This window comes from Prenolepis imparis, unplaced genomic scaffold (assembly GCF_030444845.1).
Source record: "Prenolepis imparis isolate NDT839.2.m4 unplaced genomic scaffold, iyPreImpa1.0 SCAF_1, whole genome shotgun sequence".
NCBI lineage: Eukaryota > Metazoa > Arthropoda > Insecta > Hymenoptera > Formicidae > Prenolepis > Prenolepis imparis.
This window is the reverse complement of record NW_028141159.1, coordinates 22,447,552-22,469,464: the sequence shown is the minus strand read 5'-3', so window position 1 is coordinate 22,469,464 and position 21,913 is coordinate 22,447,552. Positions and strand designations below refer to the sequence as shown.

The 21,913-nt window shown below is 36.1% G+C and overlaps 2 protein-coding genes across 3 annotated transcripts in view; one reads left to right on the top strand and one right to left on the bottom strand.

The window, feature by feature from the left end:
- Positions 1–83: 83 nt before the first annotated feature.
- On the bottom strand, positions 84–4,406 carry Edtp (Egg-derived tyrosine phosphatase). The gene is made up of 6 exons (XM_083038555.1): positions 3,232–4,406; positions 2,578–3,140; positions 1,679–1,995; positions 1,160–1,586; positions 734–1,087; positions 84–655 (listed from the first exon to the last, which is right to left on the bottom strand). Exons 1-6 carry the CDS (start codon positions 3,316–3,318, stop codon positions 529–531), a joined length of 1,875 nt encoding a protein of 624 aa, XP_082894681.1. The 5' UTR covers positions 3,319–4,406; the 3' UTR covers positions 84–528.
- A 637-nt stretch (positions 4,407–5,043) lies between these two features.
- Positions 5,044–21,913, top strand: part of Siz (Brefeldin-resistant Arf-GEF family protein schizo) — a 53,612-nt gene continuing 36,742 nt past the window's right edge. Inside the window, exon 1 of one of the 2 annotated variants that reach the window (XM_083038401.1) lies at positions 5,044–5,621. In XM_083038401.1, the coding sequence (XP_082894527.1) occupies positions 5,383–5,621 (239 nt within the window). In that variant the 5' untranslated portion in view covers positions 5,044–5,382. Of the gene's footprint in view, positions 5,622–18,506; positions 18,812–21,913 lie in introns of those variants that run through there. The other variant, XM_083038480.1, reaches the window with a different exon arrangement.

Here is a 21,913-nt window from a genome sequence, read left to right as displayed (position 1 = left end):
AAATATTGATGTCTATTAATAAAAATTAATATTAATTCTATATGGAAAGAGATAAAACTATTTATGTATTCTATGTAGACATGTACAAAAATATTGACTTTTATTCTATTATTTGCACATATCATGTCGTACATAACATTTTTTGAGAAACAATAATATACAATTATCTCATTTTCGTTATATAAATTGTAGTTTATAAAATTGTCAATTGGACATAAGTATATTATTAACAATATAGTCAATTTTCTCTATTCTAAATTCTCTGTATTAAATCAACTGTTTTTCTTTTGCACTGGCACTTATATTTACATGTTATTATGTAATCACATGATTATATTAGATTAAAAAAGTGAGCGAAAAGAAAATGTATATTTTCTCATTTTGCTTACTAGAATAAGAGTGAAAAGTGATGGAAAATACTCTTCGAAATGCTCGGAGTCCTCTGATGTAATTTAGAACAAAGAAAATCGACTGTAAATTCATGTTCTTAGACAGTCAATAACAGTATTTCAGTCATGTGCGTCGAGTCTAAGTCATTCCAACAATATTTCCAAAATATTGGCTAATACCACTTGCCTCGTCCTTCCATCGAAATCCATGAGGCCCATAGGCTTTACAAAATATATTTCGGAGGCAACGCAACCGTTCCTTACGTCTAAAATAAAATATTTTAATTCAATTGCAGATTAAAAAAAAAAAATTTGATGCAATCAAAAAATTGTTAAAAACTCACTGTACAGGCTGAGAAGCAGCAACTTCATCATCATTTGTGTTTACATTTCCTTGTAATGTGCGTGGAGTTGTGCAAGCTGCACATGAAGGCTTACAATCTAAACCAGGAATCAATACACTGTCCATATAGGCAGCATTAGCAGACGTTGAACCGCACAGACTGCCTGTCCCTGTCACGAGTTGCCACGAATCAACTGAAGATGTTGAATCGTTCCGTTGTCGAATCCGTCGAGTGTTATGCGGTATAGGAACTCCAATCGGAGATGTACGATTCGCGGACAAAGATAAACGCGATCCTTGTGTGGTACCATCCTCTTTATTTGGAGACACATTGAGTGTTCCAGATGCAACAGTGCTGTAATAAATATAGATATGTATAAACGATTGATCGGAATATCAGATCAATATTTAGAATTAAAATAATTACACATTATTTCGAGCATCCAAATCCTGACTGTCCGAATTATCGAAAAATACAGTCGTTGAATCACCGTCTTCACTAGTTTGTTCAATAGAACTAGATGAACTGAAACTAGGAGCGGTAATCAGTTCAAAGGATTCGGCGTTTATTGTGATAGTTTCCGGTTGCGAGTCGCTGGACTTAGATGTTTTTTCGTTACATTTATAGTGTATACTGAAATCTTCAGTTTCAATATATTTTAGGAAGTCAAAGCAAAAGAAGAATATCTCCTCTCCTTTATTTAGTCGATCTCGTAAATCGTGTCCAAAAAGCAGCCAATCATAGGCGATAGTGTAATAAAGTAATTGATACGAATTTAATGTTTTATGAATTACACCATCGGCCCATAGACTAATTCTCAATAATGAAATAAATAATGGTGTACGATCCCAACCTGTAAATAATACATTAATTTCATTAGAAAATTTCTTTTAAAATTTTAATAGAAAGAAAAAATATATATAATATATTGTACATTTTACATACCCGAGATGCAGTGAATCAATATTCCATTATTATTATCGTTCAAATATATTAGTATTAATCTTAAATAATTCTGCGTTAATTTGACTAGATCCCATTCTCTATATTTATTCCAGGTGATTCGTAATTGATCGGAGGGGCCATCAGGTACACGGATTATCGCGTCTACATAATTCTGGTACCAGTCAAATACCAAACCTCTTGATCGATAATCTTTTTTTCTAAATTCCCTGAAGAATTCACATCCAGGATACGGCAGTGAAATCAGGTTAAAGTCATCGTACCTTTTCTCCTGGTCTACCTTCTCCGATGAAGTTACGCTGAATACCAAACAAAAGAGCTCTGTTTAAGGGTCTCTAAAAGTGGATTTATAGAATAAAATAGACTGCGATTGGACTAAGAACTATTATGGATGGAACTTTACTACATTTGCAAAGATGGACATCTTCTTTATTGGAATAGTTATTGTCTATTGTGTATGCAGTTCTCTTCTCAAAACTATACATATTTCATCCTAAACATTATTATTACAAAGTATAGTCTTTATTAGATTTTTTTATTTAATAAAATAGTCTATCTATCTATCTATTTAGTAAAATTATCTTAATATAAAACCATCTTTCTTTTCTTGTATATGTTTTTATTACACAAAATTTATATTTCTTTCAAACTGTAATAATTTTTCATTTTTTACATTTATTGAACAAAGTTGAATAATTAAATAATTCTATGTATTTAATTTTTCTTTCCCTTTCAAACATTTGAACTTTAAAAAAAATACACAAATACATAAAAAAAAGAGAGAGAGAGAGAGAGAGAGAGAGAGAGAGAGAGAGAGAGAGAGAGAGAGAGAGAGAGAGAGAGAGAGAGAGAGAGAGAGCGATACTTAGTGACAGCCTTACTTCAATCCAAACTTGACCTTCTTCTTCTCAACCATGAAATCAACGATGGTTCCCACATGAAGAGTCTTCAGGAGTTCTATATCATACAATCTAAGATTATTTTTCATGTCAGTAAACTTTGAATCTTCTGCAACTTCTGCAACTTGTGTTTGGCTTTTGTCTACTGATGGATCTGGTGATGTAGAACTGGTACCAGTTAGATTAGATAGGAAAGTTCTACCCATCATTTCTGGCTTAATGGATAACGTTGCAGATCTGCATACATGTCTACCCTTGTAAAGTATCACCGGTGTTGGGAATCTTGAATGACATCTAGCGAATCTTGACTCTTTCATCAATTTCCTGAGATTATTTTTTAGATATATAGTTTCAGTCATGCTTTCTCGTATGTGTAGCGCTGGCAGTGGTGTATCACATTTTTTTGAACTTCGCAATTTATCATGCTCCAATATTATAAGATCTCTAGGATAATGTCCACAGAGGTTGCCATCGTTGTTGTCAATTATGTGATAATCATAATCGAAAGACGCGAGCAGCTTACATTTTTGCATAATTTCTTGAATCTGTAACAAATATATATCATTAATTAAATATAAAAAGTTTAATAGTACTAAGGTGTATAATTGTAAGAATATATATTTATAGGACAATTACTTTAACATCCTTAGCTGTGGCCGTATAAGTGTTCTTTGTAAAATATGTGATAAGGTTTTCTAGATCGTTTATATTAATGTCAGTCATGATTTTTCGTGGACAGATGCGTTCTCGAGATTTGCTGTAGAAATATTGTTTGACAAATCTTCCTGAGGAGGCACTAACTTCTTGCAACTGTTACAATCAAACTCTTGGGGCATTAGTTATCCATCGGCCAATATCTTACATGGCAGAGATATAACACAAACATTAAATTTAAGGAATACATATATCCAAAATACAGAGTTTGCAGCATCGCAAATTGACATTCATCAAATTCTTCTCCCCACAATTCATCTTCAAGGTTTGACGACACAATCTTTTAATATACAAAATATTTTATCGTTATATATAGAATTTTCTATTACACATATGTTTGACCTTTACCTCACACATACAATTGACAACAAAAAATGCAATGTCAGTCACAATGAAGTCGATTTGGAATGATCAATATAAACAATGCAAAAACTTTCAAAACATATATATATATATATATATGAAACTTGTTTGTTCACGTTATTCGATCAGCAAGAAATCTCAAATATTTCTAAAATTCTTTGATTAATTTTTTTTAATTAAAAGCTTTTATAATATGAAAAAATGCATGAAAAATCGGGGAATAATCAAAATTTTGTCTCTACAGTATTATTTCGAGTTTGGGAACTTTGTAAGACGGTGCTTCTTATTAATCACAAGAAAGCGAAAGAGCAATTAACGAGATATAATAAGTTATTCGTGCGAACAGTGAAAAAACATATAACCTGTCAATGCATCACATTTCATACAACCTTGGGTCTTTGTAACAACGGCCAGACGTATATTTTTAGAATATTTCGCGTTCTCTGAAAGAATCCGACGCGAGTGGGTGTTTTTCTTTTTCTTTCCCCTCCCGTGACAATATTCCGAATTATTTTATTTAAAATATATCGCGAAAGAGATGCTAGCGGTTCTCGCACTTAAGAAAAAAATGAGACGGGGATCCTTTCATCTCGGCACGTTTGAATTTTCCTGCATTTATCACAAACGATATATATTCACACATACGCGATGTTATATCTCGCGATCACGTTTCGCGTATCGTAACGATATAAAGTAAGGTTACTCCTTGATTTGGCGAGAGACGCGCCTTTCCCCCTCCACCATCTTACACGTCATCGTGACGACACATCCGTATCCGTGTTTCCCACATACGTGTGAAAGTCACGTTCAACGGTCGTATTTCGTTATCGCGAATAAACGTAGACATTACATATTGAATCCATATCGAAAAGTAAACGCGACGAAATTAATCAGTCTCGATTCTCAGTTAAGCTCTCGTCTCCAACGTAGTTTTCTCCCCTTTACGGGAATCTGTATTCGCGAGATATCTGTATAGAGAGAAATAACCAACGATTTCCAGTAGTCATAAAATTTTGAGAAATTTGCGAGTTAACGAAGCACGAAGCAATTTGAAGCAATTCGTATTTAACGAGAGAAAAAGGTACGAGAAATATATGCATCCTCTCTTTCAAAAACAAAAAAAAAGAAAAATAATTTTTCGTCAAATATGGCTGCGATTCACTTGATGCTACAAATGCTTCATTTGCAGTATTTGTAGCATCAAGTGGATCGCAGCCTATATTCGATACTCGATAATCGAGAAAGAGCGCGCTGGTTCGGGATCGGAGCGCGCGATGGCGCCACGCGATCAGCTGAGCGCCGGCGCGCATCCGCGTCTCGCCCGACGCGGCGGACCGGCGGAATCGAACCGAGACGGGGAAACGGCGGACTCGCGGCCCGTCTCGCAATATGGCGAGTGTACGATGAGGGGATGTCGCGTCGTGCGTGCCTCGTCGGTGCTGTCTCGCGGGTTCCAGTGACTCCAGTGATATACGTTCCATCTATCGTTGTGATATGGTGTCCCGTGACTGGTCGCGGCGCGTCGTGAACCGGCGACGCGCGCCTCTCGCGTGAATAAACACGCGGGGGTCGAACGGACGACGTTTCCCGGACGTGGGGTGGCAGCCTCCTCCTCCCGCGAGCGTAACGTTTTCGCGTCGCGTACGACGGGAGCGCGAGGAATACGCGCGCGCGCGTGCGGCCGCGGTCGGTGAAAGTAAACAAATAGTTATGAGCGCGATCCTCGGCGGCGAGGCAGCGCCGCCGCCACCAGGCGCGCTCCTGGACACGGACGTCGAGGGCATCCTCGAGGAGAAGAACCAGCTCATCGGCCGCCAGTACGCCGAGATCGAGAGGCTGCAGCGCGAGCTCGCCGAGGTCGTCGGCGAACGAGACGCCCTGCTCTGCGAGGTGTCAAAATTCAAGTTCGAGCGCGAGATGACCGACCTCAAGCGTCTGCACGATGACAGGTACGTGGTACTTTTTCTCCGCTTCGCGAAAACGAGATTTCGAGATTGTATATGTGTGTTTTTTTCTTCGATCTCTCTCTGTGTATCTTGTGTATAGCAATTCTTCTCCTTCGCGCATCTGTGTATACATTTTTTTTTCTTATTCCGAACACGGAAAGACATGATTTCGCAGCTGCGAAAGGAAAAATAGATTCGATCGAAGTGAAATTAATTTACTCGGGCCGAGAGTGGCCTCCATATTTTTTTCTTCGTATTAACGTTAATCCCCCGTTCGCGTTTTATGCACACCTATACTTTTTGTATCCGAACAATACAAAGTATATATAGCAACATTTTGATCGAATAGGAAAAAATAAAAATACGCTTCTCAAAACTAACAAGAAAAACATCTGATCTCATTGAATCACATTCTTTTAAACGTCTACTATTTGAAATGAAATCAGTGATGTAAAATGAGATAAAAAATTGAACTAAAATTTGATATATAAATTTAGAAATGGATAGCTACATTTATAGAAATTCAAATTTGTTTTTCATTTAAACGAAACTGTATTGGAAGTGTCGAAAATTATAACATGGCGTTTCCTCCTTTTAATTCGTCCCCCTCTTCGAGCAGAGAGGAAGGAGGTGTAAGGCAGGCGCAGAAATTACAACTAAAAAGGGCGGTTCCACACGCATCCTTTTCCCGCGCGTTTTTCTCCTCTCCTTCGAATGTTCGCGCTTCGATTTATTCGCGATTTGCTCGCGTACTTACGCGTTGTTCATTTCCCAATTTTCGCGTACAGGTCCACCCTACAGTATAGAGTGTCTGGCGTGAATTGTGTTAGGAGGGTGGTTCGCCCTTCTGCAAGTCGCAGGACACGTCACGTTGATCTCCTCCATCTCCCCCTTCTCTCTCTCTCTCTCTCTCTCTCTCTCCGTCCTCGGAAAAAGCCATCAAATATCAATCACCGTGAGATTGATATTGCAGCAGCAAGCGTGCGATCGCGTTTTCGTACAAATTCTCTGACAGATATATCATGATGCGAGCGAGTTGACGTGGATATCCGTGAATCGAAGGATGCAATTCGCATATACGCAACGAAACGCGATATGGTATGGTGTGTACCTCGTTAGATTAACTTTCTATTCGGCAATGTTGCTGTTTCTGCGGCCGTCAATCGAAATCTATGATCGATGTTGTTAAGCTCGCAAGCCCTCACAGCGCAGGCAGTTTTTCTTTCTTTTTTTTGACGATTCGAAAATACGATTTAAAAAATATTGATCAGTCCAAAAAGTTAAAATAGAATAAGTTAAAAATATATTTTTTATTATATTTCTAGCTGTTTTTTTTTCTTTGTTCGATTAAAAGTTTCAGCTTCGATTCTATTTCCTGCAAAATAGTATATAAAGAGAGAATTTTTTCTTAGAATTTGTCCTGAAAATCAGGGTAATCGTGGGACAATATGGTATGGAAAGAATTTTATGAGAATTTCTCTGATTAATATTTATCACAATAAAAAAATAATAATATCTGTAATAAAATAATAATATCTGCATAAAATATAAAATATATGTTTGATTAATTTTACTATACTTTTAGTAAAATTAATCAAACATGTTTTATATTTTATTGTAATAGATATTATTATTTTTTATTGTGATAAATATTAATCAGAGAAATTCTCATAAAATTCTTTCCATACCTATAATGTCCCATGATTACCACCATTTTCAGGGTAAATTCTAAAAGAAAATTCTCTCTGATTAATTAACACAGTTCATCGTTGCTTTAATACGCGAGATTAATGCGTTTAATATCGCATTATTTCCCTTCAATAATTTCTGATGGTTAATTTCGCGATGACCCTCTTATCGGAAATGTCGAGGAAGGTTATCACTTTTATGTGAATTTTTAACACTTCCGTACATATCTCTAGATAAGTTTTAAATTACATTATGTTATCGAAGCAATATTTTCATTCGACGTTAATCGAAGTATGTAATTTTGTCATCATTTATTTTCTCCTTCGAGTTCCCAGATCGGTCTCACAAATTTTTAAGCTTCTACTCTTCAAATCGCTTAATCACTCAAGAATTATATAGGTGCCTCAAACATTCCGCTAGGAAAAATATTGATTCCATACGTGTCGGGGATATTATAAAGATAATTTTGAAAGACGTTCTCCATTTGCTCGCCGTCGTTTTATGCAAACGCGAATCTGTCGATGGAGTAGGTATATAGTCGCAATGATTCGTCCCATTAAGCTCAGCCCTGTGTGTTTTATTTCATTAACGTTTGTATATATCGACGTACATTGTATATATCCCGGTGCTGTGGATGTTTAATGTGCTGTGTCGCGTACGACACCGTGTCGATAATGCGTGTTATTAAAGCAAACGTGAAACAGAGACGATGGCGTACGCCTATTAACGTTGCAAACGCGTACACGCAGACAAATTGATAATCTATGACAGACCGAAGGAGGGAGGAGGAAGAGTATACCTTGTGTCCGCGTCATCGAATTACAGATATAGAGACTGCGCTAACCGCCTAGTCGATAATATGCGATAGGCGTTTATCCGATGTATGGATGCGAAATGTCGCGAAATATATTATAATTTAGCTCGCACACAAGAGAGTTTATCTCTCGCATCCTCTCTTCGCATATTGTGAAATCAAATGGAACGATAAAAGACGGAAATTCGGTACACGATCGAACTATTGACGGAATGAGACACTAAATTGAAATAATAATTGTCAATCAAACGATTTAAATTAATTTTATTATCGTGGCATCTTTCTCCAAATTCTCGATTTTCGTACAGAGAGAATTTTCTCTTAGAATTTACCCTGAAAATCATGGTTGTGGGACAATATGGTATGGAAAGAATTTTATGAGAATTTCTCTGATTAATATTTATCACAAGAAAAAATAATATATATTACAATAAAATATAAAATATGTTTGATTAATTTTACTAAAAGTATAATAAAATTTACTAAAAGTATGGTAAAATTAATCAAACATATTTTTAAAATTCTTTCCATATCAGATTGTCCCACGATTACCATGATTTTCAGGATAAATTCTAAGAGAAAATTCTCTCTGTGCGTAAAAATATTTCCGACTTAAAATGTATCGTTAGAAATAAAAAAAAAAAAAATAATTTAATAGATGATAATTGTCGATTGAACGATTTCAGTTAATTTTATCATCCTCGCATTTTTTTTCCAAATTCTAGATTTTTGGAAAAAATATTTCCAACTTAAAATGTATTATCAGAAATAAAAAAAATAATTTAATAGACAAATAATTTAAAAGAAAAATTAGTATGTTACTTTTCGAGTATGTTACAAAATTAGAAACAATAATTTTTGTTCATTAAAGTTTTGCGAACGCTATATATTTCCTTCGCTGTATGTGAATGTCGTGTTTAATTCAACCGCGCGCCACAAAATCGTATTATATCTTAATAAGGATAATTCGAATGCGTACGGGTCGCGCTCATAAGCGTTGTATTCCCCTAATGCATTGTCGTGAGAGTATATACACGTTAGGGAGTGTAGTAGACACACAACGAGACCCGGTAAAGTAATCACACACGTATCGTCCATCTGGAAGAGAATAAGCGCACGATGCGTAAGACGTTCCCACAAGATATAGACTATAGGAATAAAGATATAACCGTGATACGTGTAGTTACGCGCAGCGTATATGTTGTAATAATAATTAACAATTACATCGGGTGCTTTGTAATTCCTTCGTGGCTTCTCTGCCATCAATCTTTGCCTTGACAGTTTACGGATACATAATTTTTCCCCTTTACACATTTTCCTGGTTTGATACCGTCGACAAAAATTTTAAAAAAATTGTCTCCGCACGCTAGAGAGGTTTTTATGTAGGTATATTATACATTTCGTGTTTAAAAATCTTTTTAAATGCATTCGGTGTTTTTATATTTTATAATATTTTTACATTGTATATATTACATAATATTTATAAGTATTATATAATATTACATTTAAAAGTATTACATAATATTTATTATATTTTTTTGAAGAAAATATATATATATATCAAATTTTTATATATTTGTATTATATATAAAAATATAAATACTACATTTAAAAAAGTAGGTATTATATATACTCTTCTCTCTAAATACTCTTTTAAATGTAATATTTATATAATACAAATATTATTGATTTATTTTCCAAAAAAATATTGTATATAATATAAACACACATTTGAAAAAAAATTTATATTAAATTCTTTCATATATTTTTTTTTCACTGCTGTTGCAACACATGGCTTCTGAGCTGACAGATGAGAGTTTGTACGGGTTTTAAAAGGGAAAATCAGACGCCGTAAATACGAGTGCTTAATAATCGCGGCGGCAAAAGAAAAAAGAAAAGAGATCTTTGAGACCGTCCGAAGTAGTGACCTTGAAGCATCCTATTGACCTGCTGAGGAGATCTCTTCTTCGCTTTGTGTCCGTCCAACTTTACGCGCTCAGGATTTAATATATCTGGGTTGCAGAGAGAACCGGTCCTTCCTGCCCCCGAACTTCGGAAACTTTTTATATGTATATGTGTGTGAGCTCTTTATCTCACGCGCTCTTTCAATTGTGTATATCGTATATCCCGAAACTACTGCTGTACTCGCAAAATGCTAATCGAGCAAACACGTGTGTGACGCAAATGACGCGCTTGATTTATTCCTGGATTGTGTGTCGGCGCTTTTCTAGTCACCTGAGACACGAGCGCGAGAGACCGTTTATTATTATTATTATTACTATTAATTTTTTTTTTTTCCGTAAAAAGCACAGCTTTATGTGGTATTTCGTCCGTAAAAAGGAATGCTCGATTGCAGCATTACACACGACGAGGTCGACCGGTCATGCCAAATATATCTCGTACATAATTGCGGTTGCCCTCGTATATACAATTGAGAGGTTGGGCGATATTTGACACAGATTCGCGCATTCGCGCTCTCGCGATGCATCCGGTATACCTATTGTTTCCAGAAATTTATTGCGTTTTTGATGTCAAAAGTATATCATACAAATTTCAGACCTTTATCTCGTGCGTTCCCGGTGAAATTTCCTCTCCTCCCTCCGTGTTTCTTGATAAATAATCAATTTCTAACATCTCGTTGTGCTCTCCTGTTTTATTTTTAATTTTATCAGCTGCGCAAACAGTTTTTCTCGAGTAAGTCATCCCTTTTGACGTCAATTCTCTCTTATCAAGGTTAAAATTACGTCAAATGAATAAATGCGGTGCGATCTGTAAATTACTCACTATATTCTCGCGAAAAGAAAAAGATATTATAATAAATATAATAAAATAATAATTTTTTTTGTTTGAATAATCTGAGGATTTTGTGAGGGTGCGAGGATACTCGTAAACGTTAACAGATTTATAATTAAAAACGTTTGAAAAATTTCACGGAGATTATAAAAAAATGAAAGGAAAATAATTTAAACGCGGAAGAATTATTTTTACGAATAAAGATACACGAGTGTGTATACTTTACAGCTTATCGAGGATATTTCTTAAACGTTTTTTTCGGTTAATTTTATGTATTCAGTAAAACAAATCGATTGCACGGTGAATATTCGTTCAGTGTTTCCTGGTCTATAGACGAGAGAATCGACACGGTCACATGGCATAGGAAGACGTAATACTTGGTCGAAAAGAGATTTATGCTTCCAAGAAATGGCTGCTGTCCTAACAACGCTCGTGTCTCTTCTCTTACATCTGGCGCGAACATGTTAAAAACGAGGCTCTTGTATACGACACACTCAAACTTACTAAACGCCGACAAGAGTTTTCCCGCGTCTCCACCCATATAGTGTATCTCCTAGACGGTTCTAGATTTTTTTTTCTAAAACGAGAGAACATCTCTCTGCTTTGCTCGCGCGCTGCGAGAGAGTTCTGTAGATATTTTAACCTCTCTAATTACTTCAATTGCTTCAAATCATTTTAATTATCGGTTTAACCAGATAACTCCGAGAGTTCTCATTCGACACATACATACATATATATGTATGACCGTAGGATATTACGCTTAAGGTCATGCGCGATTCATCTCGTTGCGCATAGAGCTGATGATTGCAACCTACTCGAAGCTGTTTCGCCCCGTTTGCTCTTTTTGTCTCCATTGAGTAACATTTATACACGTCGATTGACTCTTGATCGCCTTTATCGGATGTAGGCAAGGCTTTCACGGCGGTTCCAAAGTACAATTTCGATCTTCCAATGAAACGATTAGTCGCGCCCGTTATTGCGTGACTAATTGGCGTCGGTTAGCATCGACGGTCGCGAAATCGCTAATCATCGACGTAAAATGCATATAGGATATGCGTAGAAAAAATACACACACATTCACACAGAGAGAGAAAGAGAGAGAATGCGCAAATGTTTTTGTTGTCATCGCCTGGTGAGAGGATTGCATTTGTCTCTTTCTCTTTCTCTCTTTTCTCACTCACTCTCTGGCAACGACGAAAATAGTTTATTTCCTGCAACGTGGACCACTGCAAAGAGAACTTTAGACTTTTAATCCTACTTCTCTCTCTCGAGCTACTGCACGCGACAAGGTATTATATACTCTAGCTTAATTGAAATCAGCCATTCGCGGGACCTGCAAAAAGCATCAAAACAATGACAGCATTGTTTATTTGGTATTTAAAATCCTTTAATTTTAATTAACAAATATTTTTCACCGTCCAATTAATTCTCATTTTGATTGACGTCCAATAATCGATTATTGATGTGCGCATAATTTACTCTCGACGATAATTTAAAAAAATTGCGTAAAATTAGTTCCTGTAAAAAAAGATTTAATTTTATATTCGGAATTTAATTCGCAATCCTGGAGTTTTGGTCAATTAACGTTTTTAACGATGAAGGAATCTCGAATTTGCTGTACAAACTAGACTAAACAAGCATACGTATTCGGTACAAATACGGAGATCGGACGGAAAGAAATCGATTGAACAAGAAATTGGAAATTCTTTTCGCGCGGTTGTGACCAGTAGCAGGCGTGGTAAATCATCGAAAAAATTGTATTCTCATCTTAAGTATATGCCACTTATTTTTATAATATTTCCCCCTAAAATAAGCGCCAAAAAGATCCTCTTAATTTAAGAGGAAAATTCTCTAAAGAGATATTCTTATTAGATATTCTTAACATGCAAGAATATATATACTTAATGGGATGTTTTTTTATCAGTGTATTATTGAAATTATTAATCGTGATAACAAAAAACAATCTTACAAATGGACATTTGTTATTTATTACATGTATATTTAAATGTTACACATATAATTGAATATTTTTTATATTTTTTATGTATTTGACTATAGTTAAATACACATTTTTGCTTATTATATTATTATTTTTAATATTAATTGATAAACTTATAAATTTATTATAAATTTAAATAATTTAAATAATTTTATTTTATTAATTTTTATTTTAAATTTATTATTAATTTATTATATTTATTTATTGCGGCGCTGGAAATTGCAAAAAAAATTAAGAATATATTCTCAATTTAAGAGGATATTCCAAAGATGAAAATATCTTTATTCATTAAGAATATCTATTAAGAAGACTTATTAAGTATGCATTTCAAGAAAACAATTTTTTTGGTGATTGCATTACCAGATAAAGCAGGTTCGGCATTTCGGCCAAGGTTGTTGCTCGCCATCAACAACGGAGCATCACTGTCTTGTTACTGTCACTACTTCGCAAGGTAGCTCGAAATATATGTGTATGAAATCATCGTCTTGTAGCTGCCCAGTGGCGCTCAGATAGATGTACCTAGATTGAGATAAACATGCCACCGTGAATGAGCGAATTGAAAGTTCAAGGGAAATCTGTTTCATGCAAAATTTTCCATGCGCTCGAGATCTTACTATTTATATCTAAAACGGATCGGATGTCGGAGTCTGGAGAGAAAGAGAGATCTCTATGGACTCCGATTCACTTATGCGCTTCTATAGATAGCCGGTAGACCACACGGACTAGAGAGTCTAAATCTAAAAAAGCTTCTTCCCCGTCTACCAATACTTTTAAACTCTCCTAGAGCTCTCTTTATGTCTTAGAAGAAGGAGGAGAAGTAGCGTGTTCTTTCGAAACCGCGGTCTGAATAGATAGATAAAGCACGCGTGCACCGATCGAAACATATCTCTGATGTCGAAAGGTCGATAAACGGAAGTCTCGAGTCTCCGCGAGCATCGACGTATGAAGGACTAAAAATGCAAATTGCACGCGGAACCGACACGCCACGTTATTTGACACGTGCAGAGAATTTTTACGTCATTGCCCTCTCTTCCGTGCACTTCTCAAGGTATCTCTTCGAGTATATCGAGGCGGCGACGGTCCGAGTTATATCATATCGTACGATGTTGCTGCGCGGGCGGAAATAGCGCCTGACAATCGATAGAATGGACCGATTTCCCGGCCATGTCGCGTGACTACAATGTCTCGAATCTCTGGGCGAGTGTCTGAGATGGACGATGATTTAAATATGGAAATGGGGCACACGGTTGCGCTGCTTCGTTCCCTCTTTCTGCGACTAAATCATATACAGATGTTCCTATGTGTATCATACAGATGTCCGTATGCATTAGACTTTTAATGTCAGATTGTAAGACTCTTCGCGGAACAAGATATGTGTCACACTATATTTTTATTCAATATGCTACCTAGTCAGTTATACACGTGCTTACCTTTTTTTTTTTTTTTTTTTTTGTTATAGACAACTATATAAGAATGTAAACAAATAATTTTTTTTAAATATTTTCATCTGAAAATATTTTTTTTCTATACAATTTTAATTGAAGAAATAGTAATAAAAAGTAAAATAATTATAGATGTAATAGTTCAAATTAAAATTCAATTAAATGTCCTTGGAGAAAAAATTGATTAATTTATTTATTATTAATTATAGTAAATATATGATAAATAAGATTAAAAAAGTAATAAACTAGAATTATTATAGTAAAATCATGAAAAAAGATTATTATATCATAAACAGGAGAACTAGAGTTTTGTAAAGATACACAGAGAGAATTTTCTCTTAGAATTTATCCTGAAAATCATTGTAATCGTGGAACAATGTGGTATGGAAAGAATTTTAAAAATATGTTTAATTAATTTTACCATACTTTTAATAAATTTTACTATACTTTTGGTAAAATTAATCAAACATATTTTATCGTGATAGATATTATTTTTTATTGTGATAAATATTAATCAGAAAAATTCTCATAATATTTTTTTCATATCATATTGTCCTACGATTACCACGATTTTCAGGATAAATTCTAAGAGAAAATTCTCTCTGTATAAAGTTCAGTTTATTTTTGGGATTTAAATCCAGTGCACTCTAATTCTGCCATATTAAATTGATAAGAGTAAAGAAAAATATATTAATAATTTAAGAAATTTTATATACATTTATAATTATTCGCGACAGTATAATTTTGAGATAATTCGCTACAGTGACTTTCATGTCTATTGTGAAGTGCTCAGGATTTTGTAGTATAAATTCTTCAGACATCGCGTGCAGAGAGAATCACACTGAAGCACAACGAGCTTTACCGCGTTACTTTTATATTCCATGCCACGAGGATTCATGCCACATATAAGGCTAGATTTAACAGCCCGATGTGTTGCGGGTTAAATGGATCGCGGGTCTCTCACAAAGCTGCCGTTCGTCTTTTGGCCGAAATATTGCAACGGGGTCGCTACTATATATCGATTACTGATTGAGAGAGTACATATAGGATATTTTGGCTCGCTAGTCGGGTATATAAAATGTGGCGCGCGAATCTGGAACGCTCCAATTCGAGTATAGTGATATAGACGCTTCGACGACCGCGGTTGATAAACACTTATAAGGACTTATAAGGACCCTATCTCTCTCTTTCTCGCCGCTAATGTAATCAACATGATGTGAAATCGTGTATCGATACGACGGGGCACGTGTATCGACTATTCCGTAAATAGCCGGTCAAATGCGGCGACGTGTATTTATATATTATTGTGCGTGAATACTTACTGATAAAAACTGTATATTTTTTCTAACTGTATAAAAGAATTTTTCTCACGTGAAAATTTTGTTCAATGTTTTGACATATGTATTAAGTACCTATATTAGCGACTGCTTCTCGAGCAAGAAAAAAAAATTCCGTCAAAAAATGAACCGGAAAATAAGATCGCGCTATTCATTTGTATCTCCGGAGGAGAAAAAGAGCCCATATTTCTTCTCGTCTCTCCTGGGAACTATTCGCGTCGTGACGCTTTTTATTATAAGGAAGGTCTTTTTTTATTTCGGCGCATTAATCGCGCCTTTCCTTATCTTTCATTTTCACCGGACATCCTGCAGTTTACGACCAGCTTCTCAAACTCGAGACGCGAGTTATTGACAATCGAAACGGTAGCGAAACTATAAAGAGACAAGTGTGATAAATCGTTGGATTCTCTCGTCGTATTGCGTGTCTGAATGCTGGGTTTATATCGTAACATGCACATGTCCGCAATATATGCATGTATATGTATGCGTGTTCTGCAAAAACAGAAACTTGCGGCGTTTATACAATACGCGAACTGAAGCGTCGATTTCTATCTGCGGCAGATATACGCCGTATATATGGTATATGGCAAAGTTGCTGAATAGAACAGTTCTTGCAGTTTCATTGACGCTATAAAATCGATACTTGCCTGTGTGATTGCCCCGTCTCGCTAACAATAGCGCGTTGCAACTCCATGCGGAGAGGAAAAATTAATAATATGAGATAATTCAATATATCTATACACTGAGAGAATTTTCTCTTAGAATTTATCCTGAAAATCATGGTAATCGTGAGACAATATGATATGGAAAGAATTTTATGAGAATTTCTCTGATTAATATTTATCATTTATCACAATAAAAATAATAATATCTATTACAATAAAATATAAAACATGTTTAATTAATTTTACTAAACTGCATGGTAAAATTAATCAAACATATTTTATATTTTATTGTAATAGATATTATTTTTATTGTGATAAATATTAATTAAAGAAATTCTCATAAAATTCTTTCCATACTATATTGTCCCACGATTACCATGATTTTCAGAATAAATTCTAAGAGAACATTCTCTCAGTGTATAATATCTGCTTATATAAAAAAATAGCAAATAATCATTATTACATTTACAAAATAAATAAAAGATATTTTCTGCGGCAACTCGATTTAATCTCGACGATTCATTAAGACGTTATTTTATTCCACGTTTTTTATTTTTATTTAAATCCCTCCTTTTCTTTGCTCCGATGTCTTATTCTGTATTATATCCTCGTTATTTTTTATTTTATTTATTTTTTATTTTATTCATTTTTTGTTTTAGTCCGTGTTTTTAATTTTTATTTAAATCCCTCTTTTTCGCTTTGATGTCTCATTCTGTACAATAGTTATTTTATAACTATATTATCATTCTGTTAATAGTTATTTTATATTATCATTCTGTATAATACTTATAATAGTTATTTTTCATTGAATGTGCAAGAACCGTCTCGCGGTTTACCTTTGTAGCAGCAACTATAACAATTCATTTGTTTTCACATTCGACGTGGGCAGAAATTACTGTATGTAGTTGCAACAGAAGTGACGCCGGTTGCTTTTGGTTTTGAGAATTGTGCGGGGTTGAAACGAGGGAAAGAGAGAGTGAGAGAGACAGAAAAAGGTCGTGAGAAGGGTGGAGTGTCCTCTCTGTAGCGATGTATAATTACGCGAGTACCTTAATGCCTTTGGTCACGCGAGTGCCAGGCATGTATTGTCCACTTCTTTTTCTTTTTTTATCATATATATATATATAGAAATAATACATAGCTAACGATTCTCCCTTTTCTTTTTCTTCTTTTTTTAATTAATATGACATTTGACGTATATAAGCGCAAATTGAAAAATCGATTTCGAGTTAGTGTATATCGGTGTGTATATATATATATATATATATATATATATATATATATATATATTTGTGAGAGAATTTTCTCTTACAATTAGAATTTACCTTAAAAATTATGGTAATCGTGGGACAATATGGTATGGAAACCTGCTACTAAACTGCATAGTAAAATTAATCAAACATATTTTATATTTTATTGTAATAGATATTATTATTTTTATTGTGATAAATATTAATAAGAAAAATTCTCATGAAATTCTTTCTATTCCATATTGTCCCACGATTACCATAATTTTCAGGGTAAATTCTAAGAGAAAATTTTCTCTGTGTAGAAATTTTTCACAGACATAAAAGTTATAATAAAACGATGCAATATCATCGGTTCTCGATTTTCGCAAATAGGGAGAAATGTATATATGCATCAATCGTCGCGATTCCGTCCACGTGTGCCTGTAGCATCGAAAGTCCAAGAGTTCATGGAAATTTTCAACTCTTCAACTCCCGTTTTTATTACTCAGCTATACCCGCGATTGATCGTGTGCGCTACTCCGAATAGGATCGTCTAGCCGGCAATTAATGTACGCCCGAGAGCTTTTCCGGGGGATGACGAGACGCGGAGAGGAGAGAGACGCACCGTTTTCATCTCGATCTGACATTCGGAGTCTGGGAGGGAAGGGAGAAACGCGTAGCTCTTTTTCTCACGAAAGAGAGCGACGAACGCATCGTCGACGTCCGACGTCGCGACGCTCTTGCGTACGAGGAAGAGGAAACTGACTGAGAGAGAGATGGAGAGAAGCGCTGGGCGAAAGAGAGAGAGAGATTCGTGGGGACAAAGGGACGTTCTGGTCGTGACGACGGCGCAGACTCGGCGAACGCGGGCGTCCCGACGCCCTTTATATCGCGATGCTGATGCCAGTAGTCCTCTAACGATTCACATCGTGTACTCTTCCCATTCACGCGCACCGCGGAAAAACGGCGCCGCGCCTCCTCTCCCTCATCTTCCCGTTCACCCACACGTTCCAGCCTCTCGTCCTCTCTTCTCCCCAGGTGTTCTTTACCCATTTTTCTCTTCGCGAAATTCGTTTTTTCGACCGTGCGAGTGTGAACGCGTGCATTTGGCGTCTGTTACACGCGATTGCACGCGCGTGCCAAGTGCAACGACGCGTGTGCGTCATAGGTCCCTCCAGCAGACATAGACGATAGGCTTCTTCTTCGGCTGAATAATAATGTCCAGGTAAATTTCCCTTTCAAGGGATTAACGTTAATTCTCTCATTAATCTCCGACTTTACGAATTTCTTTTTTTGTATCTCTAATCTTTTTTTTAAATTCGTTTATGCTCGATATCTGCGAGTGTCCCGACTCTTTATAGCCGCGCCACCCGCGAAAATAAAATACCGTTCAGGCCGAGTGCACTCTCGGGCCGCCCACGCGCGCCCGGTGTGCACGAGAGTGCATCGAGATGCAAATTTGCATGGGTAACGTCACGACAAGAGTTGTGAATGGTGGTGCGACCTTGCGGTTGGAATGCAAAGTATGCTGAATCGGCGCAAGGATCGCGCAATCACCGGATAAACCTCGACGTAAATCGGCGATGTATACTATACTACTACTACTACTTTTGCTACATCACCAGGTGTTGCAATTATCCGATGCGTTGTATATTGTAACACGGTGACCTTATTTCTCGTAAATGACAATCTTGCATTTTTCACGACGTCGCGTTATTCTCCTCCAGAGACCATCATAACAAACCCGAGAACTTACTCGTATTCCCTTTGCGCAAATCACGAAATGATTTTCTTCTCTCATCACACGACGTATATTATAATTTGTATTTATCTCAATTTTTTAATATAAAATAGTTTGCATACACTGAGAGAATTTTCTCTTAAAATTTATCCTGAAAATCATGGTAATCGTGGGACAATATGGTATGGAAAGAATTTTGAGAACTTCTCTGATTAATAGTTATCACAATAAAATAATATCTATCACAATAAAATATAAAACATTAATTTGATTAATAGAGAAATTCTCAAAATTCTTTCCATATCATATATTATCCCACGATTACCATGATTTTCAGGGTGAATTCTAATAGAAAATTCTCTCTGTGTAGAATTAGATATATTTTTACAGAAAGCTATTTTTATTTTTTTTATGGAAAAATAGATAATCGTGTGATGTTGCCAAGTGTGTGCCTGATTTTTTATACAGAATGCATTTCCAATACAAATTCGAATACAAATGCAATAGTATTATTATCGTGTGGTTTTGCATGCGCGAGCTTACATATTGGGACTTTCAGTTTGTTCAAGTGGGCGTCTCTCGCGAGAGGAGATAGCCGTACTTTCTACGCGTTTCCACGAGAAACCGTATATCTCATTCGATTAAGATTGACCGGCTCGTTAATTATACATTTTTCTTCTCGGCCTCACTTATTACGACCGGAGTACGCATTATTGTGTATCTCGAGGCGGGAATTACATTACAGTTTAACGACATATTTCTACCTACGTACTTAGGCGGGCACGTGGGTAAACTTAGCATTAAAGGGAATGGCCGTTCAAGGCGAGTCTTTACGTAGGTCTAGCGTGAACCGACCACAAATGGTCACAAGACCACGTCGTCGCCGCCATATTGCCATATCGCCAAATTACCCGTGGATGTTTCCACCACTTCGATTTTATTTACCGTGTATATTTTTCGAAACGCGGCGAATGTATCCGTGATATTCGTAAAATTTCGCTCCAAGAGTAAAACGAACGAAATTCTTTCGCCGCCGGATTGTTTGTTGGCTGGGAAAGAAAGACATAAATAAAGTCGACTATAAACATCTGATTCTCCTGCTTTAATGAAATCTCTGGGCGACAAATCTCTTCTAAGAACTTGTACGGAATGAAGCTTGAATCGGTGCCAATTCGCCGAGTTCTAGCACGGCTGAAACAATTGGATTTTGTCGCGAAAAAGGGCCAATGTCAATTGGCCGAGATCCGTTACCGGATTTCCTGAAATAGGACGAGTCTTACACGCAATCTTAATGACCTAAGTGACTTTTTTCCACAATCTATTCTCGAATCAAGGATCTTTTCGTAGAACAGTATTTGCTGATGCAGAGAGAGAGAGAGAGAGCGAGTTATTAGAATCTATCAGAATACAATAAATATAAAAATTCGAATTTATAAAACGCAACAACAGTTAATTAATGCAACTATATATACGCATCTACATACACGCAGCCAGCATATTGTTTCGGCTACTGCGCTATTGATTTTTTGCTGTTTGTTTCGTCGACCCCACGCACGACCCTTCGACGATTCCGCACCCTTCTGAATCATTCAGCATTTATTTCTGACGGTGGTGTTGGTGGCGGCCGTAACAGCCCTCTTTAATATATAGGGACGCTCGCGTGCCTATTCCGTACACACGTTCCACTAATTTCGATCGAAATGACTCACGCACGGATGACGACGATGATGACTCGCGCGCGTGTCGTTTATTTATTATGTCCGCGCGAAATCTCCCTGACGTGTAGGTGTCTGTTTCGCGAAAAAACACGCGCGGAATTGTCCAAATTCTAAATTCGGGAATGATTCGGGGTAGATGGAATTCTCGAAAATATACAAAATCAGATCCCGATGTGAGTGACTGACTGACTGACTGGCTATAACAGGGAACGTGAAGAATATATTCAACGGAGCTTTCGCTCTAGCGTGCGAAATGGAACGTCTCGGAGAGTTTAGCGTCGCTGATATTCGTCGCGCTACATCGTTGGTCTTTTTTAAAAATTTTTTTCGCGAAAAAAATACGAAGTACGAGGGTTTTACGAGGGCGTTCGTTCTCCGCACTGTTTTTTCTTATATCGATCTGTTTTATGACTCCGACGGGGATACATGCGTACAACACCCTCTCATGGTCGTCATACGTCACGAAATCGTCACGGTACGATACGCATAATACGTGTTGTACTATATGAAGATTACTGTTATTGATTACCGCCGGGTCGTAGTAGAGTAGTGGTCGATAACAGATCGGTGACAGAAGGGATATAAAATATATATGTCGTTTCGCTTTCGCGGAATCTTCGCTCGATAATGACTTAGATTACGTCACAGCGGGGGAAGAATAGGGAATCTGGTGGGTGTATAATTGACTGAAAACATGTACATGCGAAAATATTGCGCTTATCACTGTCAGCTGTGTCATAAAATATCGGACAATATTAATTTACATTTCGACTTCCCAAAATAATAAAATTTATGTATTAAAAAATACACATATTAATATATATAAGATATATAATATTAATATTATATATTAATATTATAATTTTAT

Coding starts and splice junctions, on each gene's coding strand:
- Edtp (XM_083038555.1), bottom strand. CDS start 3,318: ATGACTGACATTAATATAAACGATCTAGAAAACCTTATCACATATTTT. Junction 1,996..2,577: donor AAGGTCAAGTTTGGATTGAA/GTAAGGCTGTCA, acceptor TTTGGTATTCAG/CGTAACTTCATCGGAGAAGG. Junction 1,088..1,159: donor TTGGATGCTCGAAATAATGT/GTAATTATTTTA, acceptor TATTTATTACAG/CACTGTTGCATCTGGAACAC.